The 25,188-nt window shown below is 30.6% G+C and overlaps 1 protein-coding gene across 2 annotated transcripts in view; it reads right to left on the bottom strand.

Moving 5' to 3' along the window:
• Positions 1-25,188, bottom strand: part of LOC145295965 (chitinase domain-containing protein 1-like) — a 156,149-nt gene that overhangs the window by 43,229 nt on the left and 87,732 nt on the right. For both annotated transcript variants that reach the window (XM_080141878.1, XM_080141879.1), the window contains exons 4-7: positions 23,614-23,746; positions 18,492-18,533; positions 16,559-16,665; positions 4,130-4,191 (exon numbers count right to left, since the gene is read on the bottom strand). In XM_080141878.1, coding sequence (XP_079998004.1) covers positions 4,130-4,191; positions 16,559-16,665; positions 18,492-18,533; positions 23,614-23,746 — 344 coding nt within the window. The remainder of the gene's footprint in view (positions 1-4,129; positions 4,192-16,558; positions 16,666-18,491; positions 18,534-23,613; positions 23,747-25,188) is intronic.

Here is a 25,188-nt window from a genome sequence, read left to right as displayed (position 1 = left end):
TATCCATCAATGGGGTAAATAGACAAGATACATGTCTATAAATCATCTGTGTTTTTAAAACATGAGTAATTCTCGCACTTATTCATCCAAAAAGGGTTGATAGGCCATAAAACAAGCAAATCCTGTACTATTAAATACTACTGAATATTTTCATCTCGATGGTCTATACATTTGATAATTAAATATAGTTGTCCACACATCAAATCTGTGAGCCATTATTCCAAATGGCAGCAACGAAATAATAAGAAAGTTTTTTGGTTCAAAGTCGAGATGAGTTGTTGGCAGAAAAAGACAAAATATTAAAGAAAAAGAACATAAAAAGAAATGCTGCTATTGATTATCAGAAGGAAAAAACATTCACTGCCGCCGCCTCCATTGACAGGAGTTATCTTTGTAACGATGCCAATACATAATTATAAAGTAGCAAAGCTGATAATCTTTTAAAGAAAAGTCTAGAAGATCGAAATTCTTGACAGCCGCATTAATATAATGTTACAACAATCACCTTGGCTTATCTACTGCCAAACCTGTTTGCAATCCGAATCGCTCCTTCACCAACAAACATATATTGATTTTCATCCTACTTCTCAAACAATGGCATTTTTTTAACCTCATTATTTTTATTCAAAAACATTTCTTCTCTAAGATTTACAATAACTATCAACCGCCAGAAAGACATTAGATTATATCTTTTGGGCTTTTACCGTTTCTTTTTTATTATTATTATCAAAATAGGAAGGGCAAACAAGTTTTTGCAAAGCATCATGGGAAAGATTGTCGAAGGTAAAAAAAAAATTCTGGTTCAGGAAAAAAAAAACTTTATTTTAAAATCTAGGCATTTTTTATGTCCAATAAGAAAAATGAACTCGGTTTGATAAAAACAATATTTGAGTCAGAAAGCAATGGGATTATGTTATTTCTTGCTCTTGTCTTGAAGAGGGGAATGATTATTTAAAAAAAAAAATGGGAATAATCTTTCTAAAAATTACTGCTCATTTGATAAAACAAATAAAAAAGTACATTCTCCATAAATTTATTTGAATATTTTTAAACACATTTCTAACTAAATTTTAGGTTTGGAAGCAATCAATATTTATTGGTAAAACAAATGTGAATTTCATATCTAAACAGAATACTCGTCCTAGGACAAGCAAAATGAATTTTCCCCGTCCTAAAGTTTTACATAACTTGTATGCACGCTTATGAAAATCGAAATAAAAAAATAATGCTACTAAACCGTTTGTCGAAATTCTTATTTCAATTTTGATTAAAATTCATTAAACGATTTTTATTTTATAAAAAAAAATGTCTAAAGTTTAAGGTTTATGTTTAAGGAAACTTCAAAATAAATTCAAATTCAGGGAAATTAATGTAATTTACTATACATCAAATTCAATGCAGATCTAAAACATTTGAATTTTCAAATAGGAGGTTCTGCACGTATTATGCCCTCTGAAACATTTAAAACACTCTAAAAAATCAGAGATTTGGGCAATATTATATAATATCTAATACCAAAATTTCACAAAAAAACAAAAAAAAAACCCCGAAAAAACAGAGGTATATTAATTTTCACAAAGGGCTTTTTGCATAAAACTAAATTCAACTAAATATAGCCCATATTACAACTTATGCCGAGCAGCTATGTTCCCAAATTCATAATGATCGGTTAATGAGTTTAGGAATGTATTCTGCAAGTACAAATATATAAACATATGCACTTACTTAACCTTATATAGAGATGAAATATTCTTTTTTTTAAGAACTTTTGTATTATTTAATGATGAATCTAATCGACTGAGCTCCAATCTTTCGATTTTCCTTGTAAAACTTTTACATCAAGAACTCATATTCTACTACAATAAAAAAAATTTCTTTGTCTGTATGCTTAGTATCAAGTGGAATTTCTACAGAGATATTTCACAAGGGCTTCCTGTCCATTGACTAATAGAATGATGTAGTGTATTTTTACTAAGGGGGTCTAGAAACCACTCGAGGATAAGGGTTAGACATCACAGTAATAATTGGTAATGAACGAACTTGGATAGGGTTTAATTATATAAGAAGATGGCTCAAGAAGATCTTACATGCATTAGATTTGAAAAAGACCATGCTATAGTCAGCTGGGAAGCAGTTCCATGATATTGTGTTTCACAGACTGTTCTTGAAAAGAAACTTTGCTCCGTGAATTTTTGTTTAGTTTTGGGCACAGATAGAGAATGAAGTTGATGCTCATCTTTAAATCCACATCAACAGAATTCTGTCATTAACCGTCTCATGGAAAAATGGTGAGATCGTTCTACTGTTCCAGTAGATATCTCACTGCTGATGCAATTCTCTACCTATAAGAGCCAGATACATCCAAGGATGGAGCACTGTTTCCACATCTGGGCAGAAACTGTTAGAAAGTCTTATCTTGCCTTGACAGAGTCAAAAATAGACTTCGTAGCCTAGTGGGGGTGCCCTTTTCTCTTCCCTGCAACCTCTTTCCTACTGTAGAGACATTGTGAGCCTGTCTCTGCTTTATCATTATTTTCACGACAAGTGCTCGTCTGAGCTCCAATCTATGACCCCCCCTCCTCGTCAAACTTTCATGAAAAACACTCGTCTAGCTGAAACCACTATCAATAATTCTCCCCACACTTTATCTGTGCCTAAACCTAAATGTAGATTCCATGACAAAGTTTCTTTCTTAGAACTGCACGCCTGTGGAATTGTCTTCCGTTTGCCTGTTCTCCAGCTTACAATTTGGTTGTCTTCCTCCAACATAAACAAATTGTTGTTGAATCATCCCCTTAAGTAATCCAATTTACTAAATTTCCACTTCTAACGATTTTGATATGATATTTTCCCATTGACTACTGTATACTCATTAACCTTTATCCTCGAGTGGCGTTTGGGCCTTGATAAGTGGTGACTCCTTTGTATATAAAAAAATGTCCTTAAACTTTATCCATTCCATCAATCATTCTCAATCCTCTTATACAGTTCTTCATCTCTAACCCGACAACCATTCCATATTATTAATGCTGCAATATTTCTGGCATAATAACAGGGTATGATCACAACTATTTGGATGATTATATTTATAGCCAGGGGTGATAAGAACGAACCAATCACATACCAGAATCAATTTATAAAATATATTAGATCTCTTGGAATTCTTCAGTCATAGCTGGACATGAGAAAGGAACTACGTTCTGCTAATCCAGACTGGAATTATTCTACTACTATTTTACTTGGAATTTTTTACAAGCTTCTTTGACTGAATTGAGACAACAACATTTTAAGAATCACTACTGGATAATTTTCTTTTCTTTACAGAAGTTACTTTTTTTGCCATCCATTTTTGGATCATTTTTTTTATTATAAAAATGGTTCTCCGCTCAAGAGTTAACTTGTATCCTTAAGTGGCTTCTAGCCTGAATAAGTGATGACTTTCTAGAAAAAAAAAAGCTTACGATATCAGTTTCATCTCATGCGAAGGACAGATTCTACTTAACCCATAGAGGGGGACCCTAATAGATTTTAGGGAATGCTCTTAAAATCTTTAAATTACAAAAATTAAATCAACAGTTGCCTTCAATCATGAATTGGACAATTCCAAGTGCATTCAATAAGTATTCGTTTTAACAAAATAAATCAATAAAGACATTTTGTATTGGAATTTCGAGATTAAGACTGATAATTTGCATCATTTGTATTATTCAGAGTATTCTTACCCTGGGTATCATTCTCATGTTTTGGTTGCTGTAATCTCGAACCTTCATCATGTATGGCTGGTCAAACTCGTGGCACAACAGATAAAGTGCTAAGTAACAATCAGCTTTAAGTAGCAGTCTTATGGAAGTTAATGGTTAAACAGTCAGTATAGGCGATACTAAGAATATGATTAAGAATTATTTAAAATTTTTATTCTGTTATGGCTGATGGAATAAGAACAATCTAATCTCTGTGGATTAGATAAAGGGTTCATTTCCTGAATTCAAAATAAAGATTCTCGAGTTTGATAAGACACACTTGAAGAAGGTGAGCGATTATAGCGGTTGAAATATAGTGAGGATAGCGTCCAAGGTGAGAAGAGTAGTCCGAAACATTAATACATTAGTGCAAGAAAGGGAAGACTTACGCTTTCCGATGTCCACCAAGCTGTGACCAAATCTCTAACACAATGCCATGGAAATGTTGTGACTGAAAAAGTTAGGAGATTTATTTATTTATTTGGGGGGTCATCTCTTTTTTTTTTTTTTTAAATCAAGAATCTCATTTCAAATTTTAATAATTCTTTTCTTTTTTTCTTTTTTTGCATACCTACTAGACATTCTCCTCGCAAGTTTAACGTCTCCCTCCTCTCCCCAAGTAAACCATGACCAAATATTCAAAATAATGTAGTATTCGAAGCTCAAATAAGATTTCCTCAGTATGGCTACACTACACTGGCTTATTGAGGAATTAAACTGGACACTCAACCAGACTAGATGAATTTTAATCCTGGAATCCGGTAAGATCAAGAGACTACAAGAAAGATATATTATAACTATTGATCGATTGGGGAGAGGGAAATTAATGTGCACTTCTTTACTAACGCAATGTTTTCGCATCAAATCAATAAAAAGGATAAAATAAAAGTCAAGTTTCTAGGGTTCTGATTTAAACCACAAAAAATAACACAGGGGATGGGTTTGTTAATTCACAACACAAGTGAAAGTAAAAGAAAGCAATCACCAAACAAGTGCAAAATAATATAAAACAACCAAATTAGAAATTCAGGTACAAATATTGGTGCTTCTACAGAATTGGGACGAGATTTTGAGGTCGATGAATGGAGTTTTCAGATAAAAAAAACAATGGTTTCAACTGATTTTTTTTGTCAATTCTAATAAGTTACAATGGTAGCTTCCAAATTATGCAGTCGAAATTACATGAATGTTACTGAATTATTAAAAAAAGCAAAAAAAAATCAATTTTAATCGTGCTAGTAGGTGCAAAATTGCCGCCATCTTAAATCAAATAAAAACGGAAAATGACCTTTTGAACTCGATCGTTTTCATCAAATTCTATTTTTTTATTTTCTTTAATAAATAATTTTCTACCTTATCAATTTTTGTAATTTTTTGATATCTTAAAAATATGGGGAATTTGTTTTCATGTGAAATTCAGTTTTACGATTCCCAAAATTTCGTCCCAATAGTGTAGAAGCGCCCAAATATTTATTCACATGAATACAAATATATATATATATATATATATATATATATATATATATATATATATATATATATATATATAAAACAAAAGATCTAAATCTAACATGGGGAAAAAGGAAAACTTTAAATGTATTACATGTAGAGTATCACATGTAGAATACCACATGTAGAATATCACATGTACAGATCAAGTGTTAGCTTTAAGAAGGAGCTCTTTGACTTCTGAGAACGTTAAGTGAAGTAAAATAAATAAAAAAAAAAGACAGAATTACCTACTACATCAATAAATTATATTTTATTAAGTATTTCATCAGATAAACAGCAAAAATGTTGTTACAAAAAATTGATCCTATGTTGCATAGTCCACGTCAGTAATTCTCGAGTTGGAAGCCATGTTTCGTTTCTAAAGAGTTTCTGATGGGTAGTTATTCTATACAAGTCCTGGAGATGACAAATTCTCAGTAGACAGATGGCTAAATTCTGAACATAAAAACAGCAGTTTATTATTAGAAACATCAGACATGAAATGTGAGTACTTAAGAATAAACAAACGAGTTATGTGGATGCTGGAATAAAGCTCAATATCTACTTTCAACCCTTCTTATTGTCATCTGCTTTATAACTACACTAATCGTTCAAAAATGATCAACAAGATCTTCCCTCTCAAGAGGAGATAGTGGTAACAAGTATACGGCATAATATTTACTATTTTACGTATATAAGCACGGTTGTTCTTTTTAGACATATTTTGTGAAATTAGATTCTGTGCTGAAGGTATGAGTATAGCATATAAAAAAAAACAAAAAAAACTTTCAAGATTCATGTTTGTGATTTTCTTTATTTCTTGAGCTTTCGGCTGACTTTAAGTCATCTTTCAGGGGAAGGGTTTGTACGTAAACATCATCGAAACAATCGAATACAGAAGGCACAGATGAGATCTTTCGAACATCAAATGAAAAATAAAATTTGAATTGAAGTAAATTTTTTTTTTTTATTATGGAAATTGCTCATGACAAAGCAAGAAGCCACTTGATGTAAAAAACTAAAAAGAAAAAAAAATACCACTTTATGGTCAAAAACCAGATAACAATAAATTTTATATGGATAGATTCCAACTCAGAAAGCAACAATTCCCCCCCCCCTCTTTGTCCGAAACATGGAATGTGAGGACTAAAGGACATAATAAGGAAAGTGAGAGTTACAAGGCTGTCGAAAGTAAACCCAAGGTTCACTTTCTAGTCTACGTAAGATTAGGTTGGTTTATTGCATCACATTTGTCTTAGTTTTTGTTATCTGCACTTTGCTGCATATGTGTGCATCTCGCATTTGGTTGAGAAGATTCTCAATAAGGACAGTACTCTTGGCCTTTTTTGTTAAGAGCCAAGTCTAGCATCTGTTCTAACACTACACTTCATCATTTTTGTCATTAATCAGTGAAGGAGAAATTCTTCTAGGCTAAGACAATTTTAAGTGTTATCTCAATTCAGAGTCTCCCTTTTTTCAGAGCTGAATTCTTTCCACATGAAAAACCTGACCTTGTTTCTAACTTTGCCCCAGGAGGAAGCAAGTAAATAAGAACAGTTCAAAGATTTGATTTTATTTATTTTATGTTTTTGATTTGAACACAACTTCCGTTCTGTTCAAGCTAAGGAAGGGGAAGATCTTTACAAATAACCTTAATATGCATTTGTACTAACCAACTGTCCTCTTATTATAACATGATGTCATTCAGTATGAATAGCAGTAAGCATGACCATATTAGTGATGATTAAAAATCAGAAAGTATTATATTTATTATTATACATTATGTTTATTATTATACATTATGTTTGTTATTATATATTATATTATTATATATTATGTTTATTATTATAAATTATATTTATTATTATATATTATGTTTATTATTATAAATTATATTTATTATTATACATTATGTTTATTATTATACATTATATATTATATTATTATATATTATATTTACTATTATATATTATATTTACTATTATATATTATGTTTACTATTATATATTATGTTTACTATTATATATTATGTTTACTATTATATATTATGTTTACTATTATATATTATGTTTACTATTATATATTATGTTTATTATATATTATATTTATTATTATATATTATGTTTATTATTATATATTATGTTTACTATCATATATTATATTATTATGTATTCTATTTACTATTATACATTATGTTTACTATTATATATTATATTTATTATTATATATTATGTTTATTATTATATATGTTTACTATTATATATTATGTTTACTATTATACATTATGTTTATTATTATATATTATGTTTATTATTATATATTATATTTATTATTATATATTATATTTACTATTATATATTATGTTTATTATTATATATTATATTTATTATTATATATTATATTTACTATTATATATTATGTTTACTATTATATATATTGTTTATTATTATATATTATATTTATTATTATATATTATGTTTATTATTATATATTATGTTTATTATTATATATTATATTTATCATTATATATTATATTTACTATTATATATGATGTTTATTATTATATATTATATTTATTATTATATATTATGTTTATTATTATATATTATGTTTATTATTATACATTATATTTATTATTATACATTTTATTTACTATTATACATTATATTATGTTTATTATTATATATTATGTTTACTATTATATATAATATTTATTATTATATATTATATTTATTATTACATATTATATTTATTATTATATATTATGTTTACTATTATATATTATGTTTATTATTATATATCATGTTTATTATTATATATTATGTTTTTTATTATATATTATGTTTACTATTATATATTATGTTTATTATTATATATTATGTTTATTATTATATATTATGTGTATTATTATATATTATGTTTACTATTATATATTATGTTTACTATTATATATTATATTTACTATTATATATTATATTTATTATTATATATTATGTTTACTGTTATATATTATGTTTAATGTTATATATTATGTTTATTATTATATATTATGTTTACTATTATATATTATGTTTAATGTTATATATTATGTTTATTATTATATATTATGTTTACTATTATATATTATGTTTAATGTTATATATTATGTTTATTATTATATATTATATTTATTATTATATATTATGTTTACTATCATATATTATGTTTAATGTTATATATTATGTTTATTATTATATATTCTGTTTACTATTATATATTATGTTTATTATCATATATTATATATTATATTTATTATTATATATTATATTTATTATTATATATTATGTTTATTATTATATATTATGTTTACTATTATATATTATGTTTACTATTATATATTATGTTTATTATTATATATTATGTTTATTATTATATATTATATTTATTATTATATATTATGTTTACTATTATATATTATGTTTACTGTTATATATTATGTTTATTATTATATATTATGTTTACTATTATATATTATGTTTACTATTATATATTATGTTTACTATTATATATTATGTTTATTATTATATATTATGTTTATTATTATATATTATATTTATTATTATTTATTATGTTTATTATTATATATTATACCACCTGTAAGTGAAAAAGGTGATGTTTTCAGATGGATTAAGAAGGTAGCTAAGCTACAAAAAAAAAAAATGGAAGACCTGGCCAGTTTAATGCCAATTTTTCTCCAAGGAGGCATGTTTGCTCCCTGCTTTGAGATGAGGATTGAAGACCAATTAAATGCGGAACTATAGCAGAATAGCTGGTCTGCTATAAAGGAAAAAATTATTGTCTGATATGGCTAGAATTTGAACAATGCTGCGCTAAAAATTATGGCAGCTCTTTTAAAAACAGTGTTAAAAAAAAAAAAAGGAAGCAGGTGGTTGAATTTTTAACAGCAAAATCGGCAGAATCTCTGGATGGAGAATGAGGTCTTAAGCTTATGAAACAAAAGACACCACGAATACACTGACGATATAATGGTCAATGTAATGAAGATCTCGACAAGCATTCAATGCTTTAGATTATGTGCATATATTTTTCTATTGCGAAACCTTGTCAATGAGAGCTGTGGATCTTAATAGCCTCAAAGTGGTCGACCAATACTCCCTCCATTAAATCCTGTGGGTCCACAGGCATCATTTCAACTCCAATATTCAAATTTAGAGACAATATAAGATCACCCCCTTAACCAATATCTTTTAAAAAGGAAACTTTGCTGGTTCAACCACACTGCAAGTCAGGAGCAATAGCTCCAGTACTACTTGAATATTAATGAAGATACCTGAGAGTTCAGCTGAAGATGTGGTTACAGATTATCAATGTAGACGTCAAACCTAGCTCTGAGCCACAGGTCTACAGTGCTTACTACTGACCCCATTACTGGTTACTCATCACTATCTTGGCCGGTATGGATTGTCATGTATGGTCTGTGTTTATCCAAGACATTGTGTGTTCTACGGGAGGAACCAGCTCAACTAATCTTGTGTGAATGTCGCCTCAAATAAGTAAGCATGTGCAGACTTTGTTCAGTACAAATGACATGGAGGTATGATAACGCTAGTGATAATTACAAATCGTAAAGTATTATATTCAATATAAACATAGCATTAGGTTAGGTTAAGTTATGTGAATACTCTAATGAACTTTATCACATGATTAAAAACAAAATTCTGCTACCCATCTGCTTTTGAGACTAGTTGTTATATTTCTACTGTGCTTAGAAGACTGGCGCCACATTGCTGTATGACATATCTTTATTGTCAGTGCCATGAATAAGTGTGTTAGAAAGAAAGTTGCATGCACAAGAATTCAACAAGCGTTTTTTTTTCTCAGGCATAAATAATCAACCAACTGCCGATATCAACTTTGGGTTGTTATTATATAACAATTTGTGACCCTCAATCTCTGCTTGCATTCTGGAACTTTGCTGGTCAATTTAACTATGGTTACAGGGCATTTTATTCAGCAATAAGCTGTTTCCTTCTAACTTTTTGCATGTGCTTTCAATCAACAATTACTTTATTTTTGACAATCTATCATATTTTTTTTCCAGCTTTCTTGTAGTCTCTTGATCTTACGGAATTCCAGGATTAGAATTCATCTAGTCAGGTTGAGTGTCCAGTTTAATTCCTCAATATGCCAGTGTAGTGTAGCCATACTGAGGAAATCTTATTTGAGCTTCGAATACTACATTATTTTTATTTTGGGCCAGACTCCAACCTATGATTATTTTATTTTTGACAATCAATTGTTTTTCTTTTGGCCAAGTCTGTATTCATTCCAAATGCACCTACTTCTGTCAAATTAGTTTTTCATTACATCTAGCATGGATATTTAATATAGGGTTTAAATGAATAAAAGTTTGTAGGAATTAGATTTGAAGATGATCAAGTTGTTGATGACTTATGACAAGCATTCATAGACAAGCCTGCACAGAAGTAGTCTTATGATCCTTGGAAAGAAACTTTTCTCCATGGAAGTAAATAAAAGCACATAAAAATGTATAAAATCTTAAAAGAAAAGAGCCCCCCCCTAAAAAAAAAACAAAACAAAAGATGGAATTTTGAGAAGAGGATTACTTTGATTATTCAGACTACAACCCTTGTACTTGGTAAAATCTAGTTGTTAGTTACACTCTTCTGCAGATAGAATGGGTTGTTGCAATTATATATAATTATAATTGTGAATTACTTAGGATTTCTTGTTCTATAGTCAACTCATATATATATCTGAGTGTGTGTGTGTGTATGTATATATATATATATATATACATATATATACACATTGTGTGTGTCTTATCTAACAAACTGTTGTCCTCGTGTCCTTAATGTCTATTTCGTGTGTGTCTTATGACTTGTCTAACATTCATGGGTGCGTGTGTATTACATATAATTCAGCCCATGACATACATATTGCTGCGTAGCCTTCTGTCTTTTGGACACTGCCTGGGGGGATTTGCCAACGTCTTGGGGAAGATGGGCTCTGCTATAACAAAGCATGCATGCAAGACAGACACAAGATGACGTATGTTTTTAAATTGGTTTATTTCACTCCCTGGCATCTTGTCTTTTGCAGCATGGAGTGAAATAGATGATCTCAGACTTTTGGTATTTCTTCGCATCCATTTGAGACAGTCATTCCCTTACGTGGGAGACCTGCAGAAACCATCTTGCTTCCTCGGCTTCTAGGACCCAACTAAGTAATTTACTCAAAACCGGAACCGTTGACACGTTAGATCCAGCTCCCGTTTGGCCTACTTTCAGTGAAACGTACTAATCACCCAGTTTGATTGTCAATCTGACCCTTTAACCTCTGCATTTGTATGCTTAAACCTGTTGCTTTCTCATGATTGAAATCTCTGTTGTTTAATTATTGCTAGATTAATAGACAGATAAATAGTTAATAAATGCTTTCTATCTAGCATTACCCGATTATTACCTAACATTCTTGGCTGACAGAACAAGAGCGTACTGTCTCTCTGGATTAAATAAAGAGTTTTGTTTGAAATTCTGTACAGATTCCCAAGTTCAACAGAAAGATTCTAAGTTCGACAAGATACACCTGTTAAAAGTCGGAGATTACATCGACCGAAACGTTTTGCGAATAACAATCAAGATGTGAACAGAAGTGTCAATCATCTAAATAAAATTACAAAAAAAAAAAAAAATGTTTTGTATGTTTAATCCAAATAATTTGTTCAACACAACAGTTTGCTATTTCATCTCTCTCTTTATCTCACATATGCAGCGTGCCAGATGTTGTTTCTCTGAACGACGATGAGGTACGGGTGACCTTGTCAAAAGCAGTCAGCAGTTCATTCTGCGCTTTGCTTCATTTTTTTATTATTTTAAATTGAGAAGCTAGCTCAAAAGGAGAGAAGCGCCTCCCCCCCCAAAAAAAAAAGCATTGCAAATGAATAATGAACAAATCTAAAGCTGTTTTCACTGAACGGATTTTTTACTTTTGGCCTCGAATGTCTTCATGAAGCCGAATCATGAGAGGATTTTGATTTAAATATTGACCAAATCCAATATGGCCGCACAGCTATCATCAAATAATAATCAATGTCTATTTTCCTTGTTAAGGGCATCCAGTCAGTTAAAGGCTATTGACAAGTCACATGCCAAAAAGACTGAACAGCTGTTAATAAAAAAATGACTATAAAGTTTTGCAAATAATCAATAATAAGAAAGAAAATATTTCAAAATGTTAGGTTGGTAGTACAATGTCAAATTTCGAATGAGTCAAATGTGAACTTCTATATCTATATTAATAAAATGATAAAACAACTTTACATGTGTCTGTAGATGTGTTTATCTTGTGATAATGAAAATTGAATTAATGTTTTGATTCATTTATTAAAATAAAAAATGCAATATTATAAAATAAATTGAAGTAAATAATGAAGCAGAAATTCACAATATATTATCTTGTAATAAAAGGATATATATATATATATATATATATATATATATATATATATATATATATATATATATATATATATATATATATATATATATATACATTTTATTTTTTATTACCGTATCTTTCTGTTAAGTTACATTATTGTTTCAGCTACCCGGCCGTTTCCTCAGACTTTTACAGAAATGTTCGTTATGATGGGATGAAAGAGTGAATGATGTCAGGGGAGGGATGCGAGAAGAGCGGAAAAAAGAGGAAGGGAACAAGGAGGGGGTGCTTGGTATGTCGGTAATGTTTTAGTTTTGGAGTTTAAGGACCTTTTGGGGGAGGGTCTGAGAAGTTCATTTCTGGTGTGGCTGAGGGCATAGGGATACATGGAGGGGTAAGGGGAATATGTGGGGGTAGGAGGAGGGGAGTTACTTTGAAATTCGAGTCTTAATGTTAAAGTTTTTGGCGTCTCGTTGGTGAGATGATTTCTTCATAAGTATGTCTGAACCTGTTGGGTGTTCGCTTAAGTTCAGAGGCAGGGGGGGGGCTATGATTCGGTTTATTTATTTGGTTTTTATTTGTTGTTAATTGTTTGGAGAGGGTTAGCTAGCGGCCGCACACGCGAGCACACATCTGCGCACATACACACATATATACTTAAAGAAACGTTCACATGTACACATACATCTCCGCTCTGGCGTGCAAATATATGCTCATATGTGCGCACCTAATAAGAGCTAAGTTGAAAATCTCTTATTCTTAGCTGGGAAATCCACTAGATGAACTTCAGTTATACAACCTGAATTACGAAGCTCAGATCAAAGAACTCGATTTTAAACAAGTGTAAAATGATTCATAAATAATTACTTTGTTTAGTTTATACGAAAATGAACCGGAGTTTTTCTTTGTTTCTTGATTGCCGGCCTGAATGAAGATGCAGTTTTTTTTTCAGGTATGCCCTGATGCTAGATGATGAAAGAGATAGACTGGATCCAGCACGAAGCCAGAGTGACGGCCGAAATCGACAATGTTGCCACATGGACTTAGGGTCATGCACATTTCGCGTGCCCTGAGCAGCAGAGAGATATTTTCCAGTGACCAGTGAGAGTCTGGTCACCCTTGAAGGGTCCACCACTAGACAAGTAAGAATGTAGCCCTGCTAGGTTGCATCTATGGTCCTGCGAGCCGGGAGCGATGAACATGGCTAAGAGTACATCACAAGTATGCTCCCGTGAACCAGGTTAGTGACGGATGCGGCCCAGCCCTCGGACAACAGAGGGCGTTAGGGTTATATATAAATATATATATATATATATATATATATATATATATATATATATATATATATATATATATATATATTGCACCACTTTTATGTTCCCTTGTGAAAACTAAACACAAGATATAATACTACAAAACATGTTTAGAATTCATTTTTCAATATTGACCAAAATCCATTACATGACTTTGGATTCCAGGAAATGTCTTGAATTTAAGACTTCAGTTTAAAGTGTCTTAAACAGAAATTGAAATTCAAAGAAATCTTGCTTCATTGATGTTTAATAAATTCAATGCAAATCTGAAATATTTGCATTTTCAAACAGAAGATTATGCTTCTATTATTGCCCAAATAACATTTTTAAATACTCTAAACAAACTGAAATTTGAGGAAAATTTACTCATTGATGCCTAATATCTCGTTAAAATTTCATAAATAAATATTGAAGGAGTTTTCAGAAATGGCTTTCACTACCACTTCTTGCCCCCTTTGCATAAAATTCAATTTGAATTTAACTCACTTTACATTTTTATTCCTAGCAGCCTTGGTCTGACATTCATAATAAGTTAATTAGTTTAGAAGCGAATCCTATATATATATATATATATATATATATATATATACAGACATATACTTAATCTCTATATAAATAAAATGAACTCATTTTTTCCCCTGCCTGATTTTGACATTAATAGGATTAAAAATCAAGATATTTCATGCAAATATAATATGCACAAACGGCAGAACAATATCTGAGGTGTGTTATAGGCTTATTATTTCTCAAATTCCTCGATAATCTTAGATTTCTATACTTTTTCTGCTGAGAAGTCACGGCCAAAATCGGTTAAGATCAATGGAAGTGGTAAAATATTTTCTCTCTAATAAATTCCTCCTCCCCCTGCCACCACTTAACACCGTTTGGGGATCGTTCACAAGGAACAGTTGAGAAGAGAACACCGGTTTGGCTTCGTAGTTCTTTCATGTGAAGTTATTTAAAATCACTAAACTAAGCTGCAGTGCTCTGTGGCGTAGTGGTTAGCGTGCTGGACAATTCACATTATATTTTCACGTTCGCGCCGACCTACCGTAGTCGTTTTTTTTTTTTTCTAAACAACTGGAATTGACTTTTCTTGGTGGCCGAACTGTTAACGTTGCAGATGTTTTTTTTTGTTTTTTTTTTTTCACACTTTATTTTCCTACTTTTACTCATGACTCCGGGTTTGATCCTTCCTACTTACCTACCATAACATTTTTTAAAACTCCCTCCCCCCGTCCCGGAAACAAACACTCGGGCAACGCCGGGTACCCCAGCTAGTTTTATATAAATAGAAATATGCACGTATACAGATAGATTTAAACTGCATCAAAAAATGCTGTGATGGTCATTTTTATTGATGTGCCATTAAAGAGAAGCTAAATGCAATGTTTATCTTTTTATGGTTACGTAAAAAATTATGGGAAAAGATTTAAAAAAATGATGGAGAAAGAGAAAAAATTTCCACTCCTTCACTGTAGAAATCTCCTAGATGATAGAAATCTTTTAATCTAATAGATTTCTTTCCTTGAATTGCTTAACTTTTGGATACAAATAAAAGTATTAAGAATATGATATATAATTTTTAAATGTTTAAAGTTTGGATACTGATCCAGAACCTGACCCAAGGTTGAGTTGGCATCTTCCATCAGTATATGCTAAGCAGCCGGAAAAGTTGGTGGAAAAAGCCGATATAAACACAGGTGGATGATAAACCCAAAATGTTGAAAACAAAACATTAACACAAGAAGATAAGACTTATTATATGAAAGAAATATCTGGTATTGATCCAGAAACTGACCCAAAGTTGTGTCTGGGCAACTTTTCTGGTTGCTAACCATAAGCTGCCGACATGACCTAGGGTCAAGTTCTAGATTAGTAAAAAAGTTTGTTGACCTGGAAAACAAGGTATGAGAAAATTATTTGTGATAATCTACAGGAAGATAAAAGACAAGAAAAGAGATTGTCTATGTTGATGAATTTTAAAATTGTCTTACACAATTCATTCTTCCATTTCATAAGTCATTTGAAAGAAGAAATTGTGTATTTTTTATAGCATTATAGAAATGCTTGCCTTTCGAATTCCCTCCCTGCTCCCCATTTCCCAGATTTTACCAACATGCAGAATTTTAAATGTAATGTGAACAAACATCTTACTGAACAACTCCTCACTTAGGATATCCGCCCCCATAAGTTTGACCCTTAATCACTTACGTCTTAGTGGTAACTGTAATTAAAAAAATAAAGAATAATTCTCAGCATTCATACTACTTTCTAGAGTCCGACCCACTCGGTTTGATTCTAAGAACTTGATTCGCCTGCCCTCTCGACTTTGGGTTTTTTTTATCACGTCTATTTTGGGGAAAAAGCCTCATTGACATGCCTTATTTAAGATGAATTAAAGTTTTAATAAAAAAAAAACAGAACAAAAAAATCAAGACATCTTTTTAATTAATGTATTTAAAGGTTTTTCAGCTGAAATACAAAAAATATAGCAAAAAATAATTTCGATAATTTACACGAACATCAAAGAGAATAAAAGAGATTGCCAACCTTGATGAATTTCAAAATGGTCTCTACACAATCCTCGATTTCATCTTCACTTGAAAAAAGATGGAGATAATCTTCACCTGACCAACCATCGAAAAGCATCCGAGGAACTGAAAAGAAATAGAAGGAAACAAAACAATCACACTGCAATCAATAATGCCATAAAGAAAACAAGATGGCAGTCATGAAGGCTTTCACCAGCTGTTTCTGTTGTAAAGTTGCATTATGAACTTGAGTCAACACCTGTAGGATCTGCCATATGTAACTATATATTTTCTTTTAATTTGAAAATATTAGAAAACCAATGCTATAAAATATTTTATTAAATGATTAAAATCATTTTTTTTATTCTTTCTTTTTTTACTTTTGGTGTTAAACATCTTTTTCAAAGATTGTTGCTTTTTTCTCTTCCATTTTTCTTCTTCATTTTTCTGTTGGTATTAACCCAGAAGAAAAGAGAGAAATGGATACATCCAGTGTTATTTACGGTTGTTGTCATTGGTCTGTATTTTATTGCTAGTTTGGACCACAGGTTTTATCAAAGGAAGATAATTAGTATTTACTAAGGAAAGAAGGTTATTTTGTCGCAAATAATTTAGCTTGCTGAAATGATCAAAAGAACAATGAAACTTTAAAAATGCAAAAAAGATTTCCTTTTTTGATACAAAGAAATTTCATTTTTTATCCCAGAAATTTAATATATACTGACAAATTCATTTTGTTACAACATTAAAATGATGAGTAATGTTTTTTTTGGCTGCTTGGTAAATGCTAGTTATCTCCCCTAAATAAAACCCATGGTCCAAAGTAGCGCTCGTATTATTGCATGGCTGATGCAAATTTAAAACAAAACGTTTAATCACATCTGAAATATTCAAATTAACCTTACAAAACATTTTCAAAGATGTGACAAAATTCGTGTTTATCTTTTCTTTTGTTTATAACTTTGTTAATACTTAAGCAGTTCTTCTACATCATGTAATTTTTGTAGCATCGTTTAAGTTAAAGAACAAATCCGAGCTGCCATTGTTCACATGATGTTGGAGCTGTGCACGTAAGTATGCCGCTCAGTCCCTGGAAGACTATCAAAATGCTTTAACCTCCATGGACAGCTTATGAAGCCTTAATTAAGTGTTTCGATAATCAAGTTTTATGTTACAAAAAAAACAGATGCAACCTTAGTCTTTATATTGCAGATACATATTTTTTCTATGTTACATCTATGATATTGAAAAAAAAAATTATGTAGTTACTTACAGAAGATCCCGTATAATTTGCAATGCATTAACATGTTATGATAAGGAAGAGGTAATAAAAGTGAACTTAATCTGTACAACTGAGCATGGTGCAACCATTTGTAACCGGTTTAATTTGGCTGTTAGCATTAGTTTCCTTCATTCTTTCTAGAATGTGGTATTTCCACGAGAGACAATGCACAAATTGCTCACATCCATAAGTAAAAATGGTGCTATGAAACCAAGTGGATTCGAACTTGGCATACTCAGGATTAGTAAAATTATCAAAATTATTATCCAGTTACAAAATGATAAAAATTATTATTCAACCACAATCAAGTTTCAAAATGATGATTATATAATGAAAACTGAGTTACAAAAAAAATAAATATTAGTATCTAATCAAAATCAAGTTACACAATAATAAAAATTATCTAGTAAAAATAGAGTTACAAAATAATAAAAATTATGATGCAATCAAATTACAAAATAAAAATTATTAAATCAAGTTATAAAATAAAATTATGATCTAATAAAAATCAAGTTACAAAATAATAAACATTATTATCAAATCAAGTTACAAAATAAAATTATTATCTAATCAAAATCAAGTTACAAATAATAAAAATGATTATCAAATCAAGTTGCAAAATAATAAAAATGATTATCCAATCAAAATCGAGTCACAAAAAGAGACTTACATATTTTTGTATTACGTCCTTTTGTTACTTCTTTCATCCAACCTGGGAAAAAAAAATACACTAATGTATTTTTTTCTGACAATAAGCATAGATATTATCAATATTAATGGAATGAAAATACTTTTATTAATTCAATGAAACAACATCTTGATTACCATTCAATTTCAGTGAAAAAATGATGAAAAAAAAAGTGTTAGTGAAGAGAGGGAGAGGCTTTGATTGGTTGAACTAGATCACATATTAGAAGAGAGGATGACGTTTTGAATTATTCAGTTGGTGAGTGGCAGTGGTGGCCTGCTTATCTGCCTAGATAAGGACAGGATAATCAGAGATCCTAGAAATTTATGACACAGTAAACTAACCTGGAGAGTGATATTTGTTTGTCAAAATTAATAAATCAATATCATGAATATTCAATGCTGTTCATATTTGGAGCAGAGAAATGGAGCATAAAGGCTGTGGGGATTGTGACCCAATCACTTTCGTGATCATGCTTGAGTACTTGATGTAAATCAGTTAAGCTTCCTGTGTGTGTGTGTGTGTGTGTGTGATACTGTTGTATAACATAGAAATAGGAATGCCAAACATCTGTCTGGTCGCATCAGTTCTCAGCAATTTTCTCCTTGACCAGTTCTACTCTCGCAAGGCTTCAACTCCAATCTCTCCAATTCCTGTCAGGATACCTCCGAGCCACTAAACTGGACACTGTCCTCAACTTGTAAGTGACATTAATGTTACAAACCGTCCTCTGCTGTTCCTAACTTGGGAGGGAAGGGGGAACTGCTGATAGTATCATAGGGATGACCTATTGCGAGAGTTCAAGAGATTACGTGTAGCATGCAATTTATATGGTAAAAATATATATCTTACATTTGATAAACAGAAGTTAAATCTAAAGGTCACAAAAAGGCTAGTCAGCAGATTTTTTTTATTTTTATTTTACAAAAGCCACTCAAGGATAATGGTTAATGAAATGATTGTTAGCTGAAAGATTATGGAGGTACTAAATAATGATCAATGGAGTGAACTAAGTTTGATTACTTGTAGGACAGTTTTTGATAAGTATTTGTCACCATTGGATTTGAAAATGACTATGTTATAGTGTGCAGGGAAGCAGTCCTGCGCTAATGTGTTCTACAGACAGAAAACCCTTGCAAAGAAGTTCTGGCCATAGAAATTCTACCTGACACTAGGTACATGGAGGAAGCAAGGAAATACTTTTTCCATTGCAGTAAAAGTTGAGTTCTTGCTGTGAATGTCTTACAAGGAAGAAACAGACAATATAGAATAAGTTGGAGTAGAGCGAGACTAGCAACGTCGGTTTTGTGAAAAAAAAAGGCTCTATAGGGAATCATTCGCCACTAAATTTCAAAGTTGATTTTGTACTCTGCTAAGACAGTTCCACAGATATAACAATAGTATTTCATCCTCAAACATACCTAACTCTTACATAGGTAGAGGATTGCATGAGGAGTCAATAATTTTCAGAGATTTTTTTCCATTTCTAACGACCTTAGTGAAAAAAGTAGATATGTTTTTTATGTTAAATAATTTTTTTTTCTAAAAAGAATTTAATTATCAAAACGTTTGAGCTGCATTAATTGGCTGCTGGATACATAAAAAAATGTTGCACAAACGAGAGTAATTAGATACAGCAGGGTATAACAAAAGATTAAAGAGAAAAAGTGTCTCTCTACTGAATTATCTAGCCAGAGATTCATGTTTGACACTTTGTAAGAAGTTTGCTGAATAGGTAATGATGTCTAGTCATGTAGGTAGTCAGAGTGATGATGTAGAAACAGTGCTCGAATTCTGGAAGCAATTAAAAAGAACAACAAATAACTCCATTATTTACTCTGAGGTTTGGATTTCTTTCTACAACAAGTCTATTTTTTGATGAACTGCGTCTGCCCAGCCAACCCCCATGCTGACAGCTAAGGGTAAGCAGATACAGCAAGGTGTATTTATATCCACTGTCTTGTCTACACAAAGGTTCATGTTTCTATTGATAGTTACAGAATACATTCCAAGCATTCAACTATGATGAAGACAGGAAGATTGTGACCCAAATCCGACCTCTAAATCAAGTGTCCAAATAAAGCAACTCATATAACTTTGTATGGGGAATTCTTTTTAACAACATCGCTGACTGCAACGCTGTTTCCATTAACTTCTCTTTTGTCGTCTCTTCTTGTTCTGGTCATGCCATTGATGTCGTCTCTTACATTAGCAGCTGCTGAGATGTGCAGGGCGCATATAGGTCACAAGTATAAAAATATAAAGCAAAACACAAACTCATTCCATTCTCCAAACATCAGTTGCATTTTGAGTATGTGTGCGTAACACCATCAACCCTCTACATGCTATGATCCACATTTTAGTAGTTGTCTGCTGAGGCCACTTTGTTGTCAGTCGGTTGAGCAATGCATTTCCTCATCTGCTGTGAGCCATATCTTGTATTCAACTCTGTTAGACTGACAACTAACATCAACTGTCACAAACCAAAGGCTTCTCCAACCATTTTAAGCCGTCACAAAATTCATGACCACATTTAAAACTATGCATAAACTTCCTCTAAATATATATCTACCTTTGTTCGGTGCTTTGTCTTTAAATAACTGCTACACCTTGCTTAACTAGACTATTTCAGCTACCTTTTGTGCATTTTGGTGAACAACTACCTATGTCTTTGTTCTGCTGATGAACTTATTTCCTCCTTTTTTGTAATATTTTTTCCTTTTTTTTTTTTAATTTTTACTTCCTAACACTTAGAGGAAGAAGGCAATCTGATAACTCAACATCCCAGCCAACCCTGTGAGGTGATTAAGAAAGAACCTCAATCTTGCTTCTCTGCCATGTACTTCCTCCCATGACACAACTTTCAACACACATTAACCTAACCTGTAACTTACTCCTAACTAAGAGAAATTTTTTTTTTTTTACTTTTTAATTCAGAACCGCAATATGGTTGCTATGATCAGAGATGTTGTGTGCGCAAAGGAGGAAGCTACTTCAATCCACTCAACATAAATACTAAGAAAAGAAAACATTTAACATGGAGATCAAAACTGCAGATAGAAATGGTAGTAAGGCAGAATAAGAACGCTATTGTTGACATTTTCCGAGCCGTATTCATAAAACGCTGGAAGGTGTTCTCATGAAATCATTAGCACTTGTGCCCTCTCAATATACATACTTCTGACTAACCCAAAAAAAACCAGCAAAATATCATCTCTTCACTGCAGAGGTTGCTAGATGCCGGAAAGCCTTCTACTTTAATAGTTCCTTCTTTCAGCCTGCAAGAGTTTGGAATTATCTCCCTGTTTTTTGCTTCTTTGACTGTACTAACACACAGAAATTTTAAGGTAACACTAACAGACACCTCACTACTAAACTCTGCATAATTCCTAGTTAGTAGCTTCATGCATTTAAGTGGCAGAAAGCCTTGCTTGGGGTGAAAAAGAGTAAAAAAATAAAATAAGTTTGAGAAAATCTTGGAAAATGAAAACAATAGGATATTGTATGATTTTAATAGACAGACTAGAATGTGTTGAAGGGAATTTCCAAGTGGACGACAGTTAAGCATTCAATTAGTGTTCAGTAGTGATGGGCTCTCCATGCCTCATATTCACATTGCAGAGGTAAAAAAAAATACAATTTTAATTAAAATTGTTAAAAGTGATGAAGCTAAAATTATCAAGAAATTTGTGCAGGTAAAAATATCAAATAAATAAAAAAAATATAAAGCTACAATGTATTCGAATTCAGATTTTAATACAATTTTAATTAAAATTGTTAAAAGTGATGAAGCTAAAATTATCAAGAAATTTGTGCAGGTAAAAATATCAAATAAATAAAAAAAATATAAAGCTACAATGTATTCGAATTCAGATTTTAATACAATTTTAATTAAAATTGTTAAAAGTGATGAAGCTAAAATTATCAAGAAATTTGTGCAGGTAAAAATATCAAATAAATAAAAAAAATATAAAGCTACAATGTATTCGAATTCAGATTTGTCAATAATAAATCGTCAAACTTGGAAAAATCTTTTTGAAAACCATTTTTGATAAGATCGAACAAAATAACTTAAAGTTCACAGGTGGACACAAAAAAATGAAGGCAAGCGAATCTCTGACATTACATTAAAATGGAACGACTTTAGAATAAAATATGTACATAATGTACAACTTCATTTCTTGGGTGAAAAAATTTCATGGAATGTGCTCATAAAACTCTTTCTGTCAAATATTGAAACTTTAAATGCAAAAAGACTAAAGAAAGAGCTAAAAAAAAAAAAAAAAAAAAAAAAAGCATTTTTTAATGAAAATCTATTTTTTATTTCATGAAAATATTTTTTATTTTATGAAAATATATATTTTTTTTTTAAAACCTTTCAAAAGATATTTTAAATAAACAAAAAATAGCATTTTTTTTATTTTATGAAAATATTTTTTTATTTTAAAAACTTTTTAAAAAATATTTTAAATAAATAAAAAAAATATACAATAAAGTTTTGATAAAAAATAAATCGTAAAATATAAATAAAGCAGGAAAATTAAGCATAAAGAAGATAAGAGAAAGAGAATGGAAAAGAAAAATAAGTTAAAAAGCAAATCAACTCAACTTCTTGGAAGGTAATCCATCGGTAATTAAGTGTACCACACACACACACATTCCAAAAATAATGGCTCCTATTTTTCATTTCGCCTGAAGAGGAGATTATAAATCTCATTGTTATGATGACTTCGTGATTTGAAAGTTTCATCTTTGTTACAGATATTGACAGTGTGTAACTAAGAAAGGATCCCCTGTCATTATTTTCTGGCCTATGACTGGGAAGATGTAAAAAATGACTGCAAAGTCGGAATTAAAACAAAATGATATTTTTATTCTTTTTCACCTTAAGGTGTATTTATGCCTGGATATGATGCGCTACTAATCCAAATCATGTGTAGCAGTAACTATGTGAGGAATTAGGCAGAGAAGCAAGAAACGGGGATAAAATTCCAAAGTCTGAGGGAAGAAACTATTAACTGACTTTTACTTAGACTTTCTGTTCTCAGGTGTGACCTACAACACAACAGAAAGTTAGAAAAATAATCATCCAAGTGACTCTTACCTCGATCAACATCATGTTCTCCTTGAACAACATAAGCCCCACTTGGACGGCGTTTCACTTGCAACCAAACCGGAGACACAAAGCTGAATTTATTGCCAAACATTTTGGCCATATCATACCCATGCGAGTTCCACTGTTGAGAAAAAAATAAAAGGATTTTTTTTATTATTATAATTTTATAATTATAATATAATTAAAAAATAAAAAAATTAATAAGAATCACTTTTTGATAACAATAAACGGCTGATAACATTATGCAAAGGAACACAACGGAATCTACTCATAGGAATCACAGTAAACAGCAATTTTTTCATATCAGTAAACAGCTGATAACAATAAACGGCAGTAATTTGATAACAATAAATGTCTGTAAACATCTACAGAAATTCATTTGCGATTCATAATAATCACTTTTAGGCCTACAACTTATATATATATATATATATATATATATATATATATATATATATATATATATATATATATATATATGAGTGACTTTATCTGTCTGAGGAACAGTTCCTATGAAATTCCTGTCAATTTTTGGTCTACATACTTAAACCGATAGGAGATTTAGACCTGTGGAATAAATTTGATTTGGTTTTTAGTCAGTAAAAATAGTTAAAGGATCAAAATTGAAAGATTGGAACTTGGCAGACACGTGTCAACTTACAGTGCTCTTCTATGCATGCACAAATATACATTTATAAGTTAAAGTCGGTTCATTTTTAACTATTTCTTATCTATCTGACAATAGCTCAAATAGTTACAACAAAGGCTGGAGAGCTAAATGTTTTGGTTTCAATTGTAGTTGATGGCACCGAAATTATATACTTTTTAAACATTTGAAATCACTACAATATATTGGGTACAATATAATAATCAATAGAGAATTGGCTCTATAATAATAAATACGAAATCTGCATAAATTAAAATATCATATGTGAGTGTATCTTACCACCAGGCAATGCCGGGCAGCTTGCTAGGTTTTATTAAGAATACATAACTGATAATGTTCAGTGAAAAAATACAAAAGAAGCCATTTATTAGAATGATTTTTCTAAATTAAACTTTTGATAATAATAAATGGCTTCTTTAAAGAAAAAAGGAATAACTACTTTAAATCATGTTTCTGAAGTTTTTAGATGAGGATTGATAATTTGTATTATTAAGATTCTCAGACTACTGTTCTCATCTTGAGTGTTATTTTCACAATGTTTAATATCGAAGTAGAGCAGGGTATACTCTTTATTTGTTTTTACATAAGCAGTAATATGTTGCTACACAGTCATGAGCATGTTTTGGTCAGTTTCTTATACATATATATATATATATATATATATATATATATATATATATTAGTGTTGTGCCGATGAATCGGAATCGGAATCGGGAATCGGTTAAATCGGTAATTTTCGGGGAATCGGAATCGGCATCGGAATCGGAAAAATTTGTGTATAATTTCCGATTCCAAAATCGATTCTTTGAATATTTTTCAAAAGTTAATTTTCAATTGCTTGTACCGATTATAAATATTTATTTCTTTTAAACTATTAGTAAAACTAAACTCTATAG

Source organism: Euprymna scolopes, chromosome 16, assembly GCF_053919585.1.
Source record: "Euprymna scolopes isolate OS-2025 chromosome 16, ASM5391958v1, whole genome shotgun sequence".
NCBI lineage: Eukaryota > Metazoa > Mollusca > Cephalopoda > Sepiida > Sepiolidae > Euprymna > Euprymna scolopes.
Note: the sequence above shows the minus strand (reverse complement) of the source record. Positions and strands in the feature narration are given on the sequence as shown.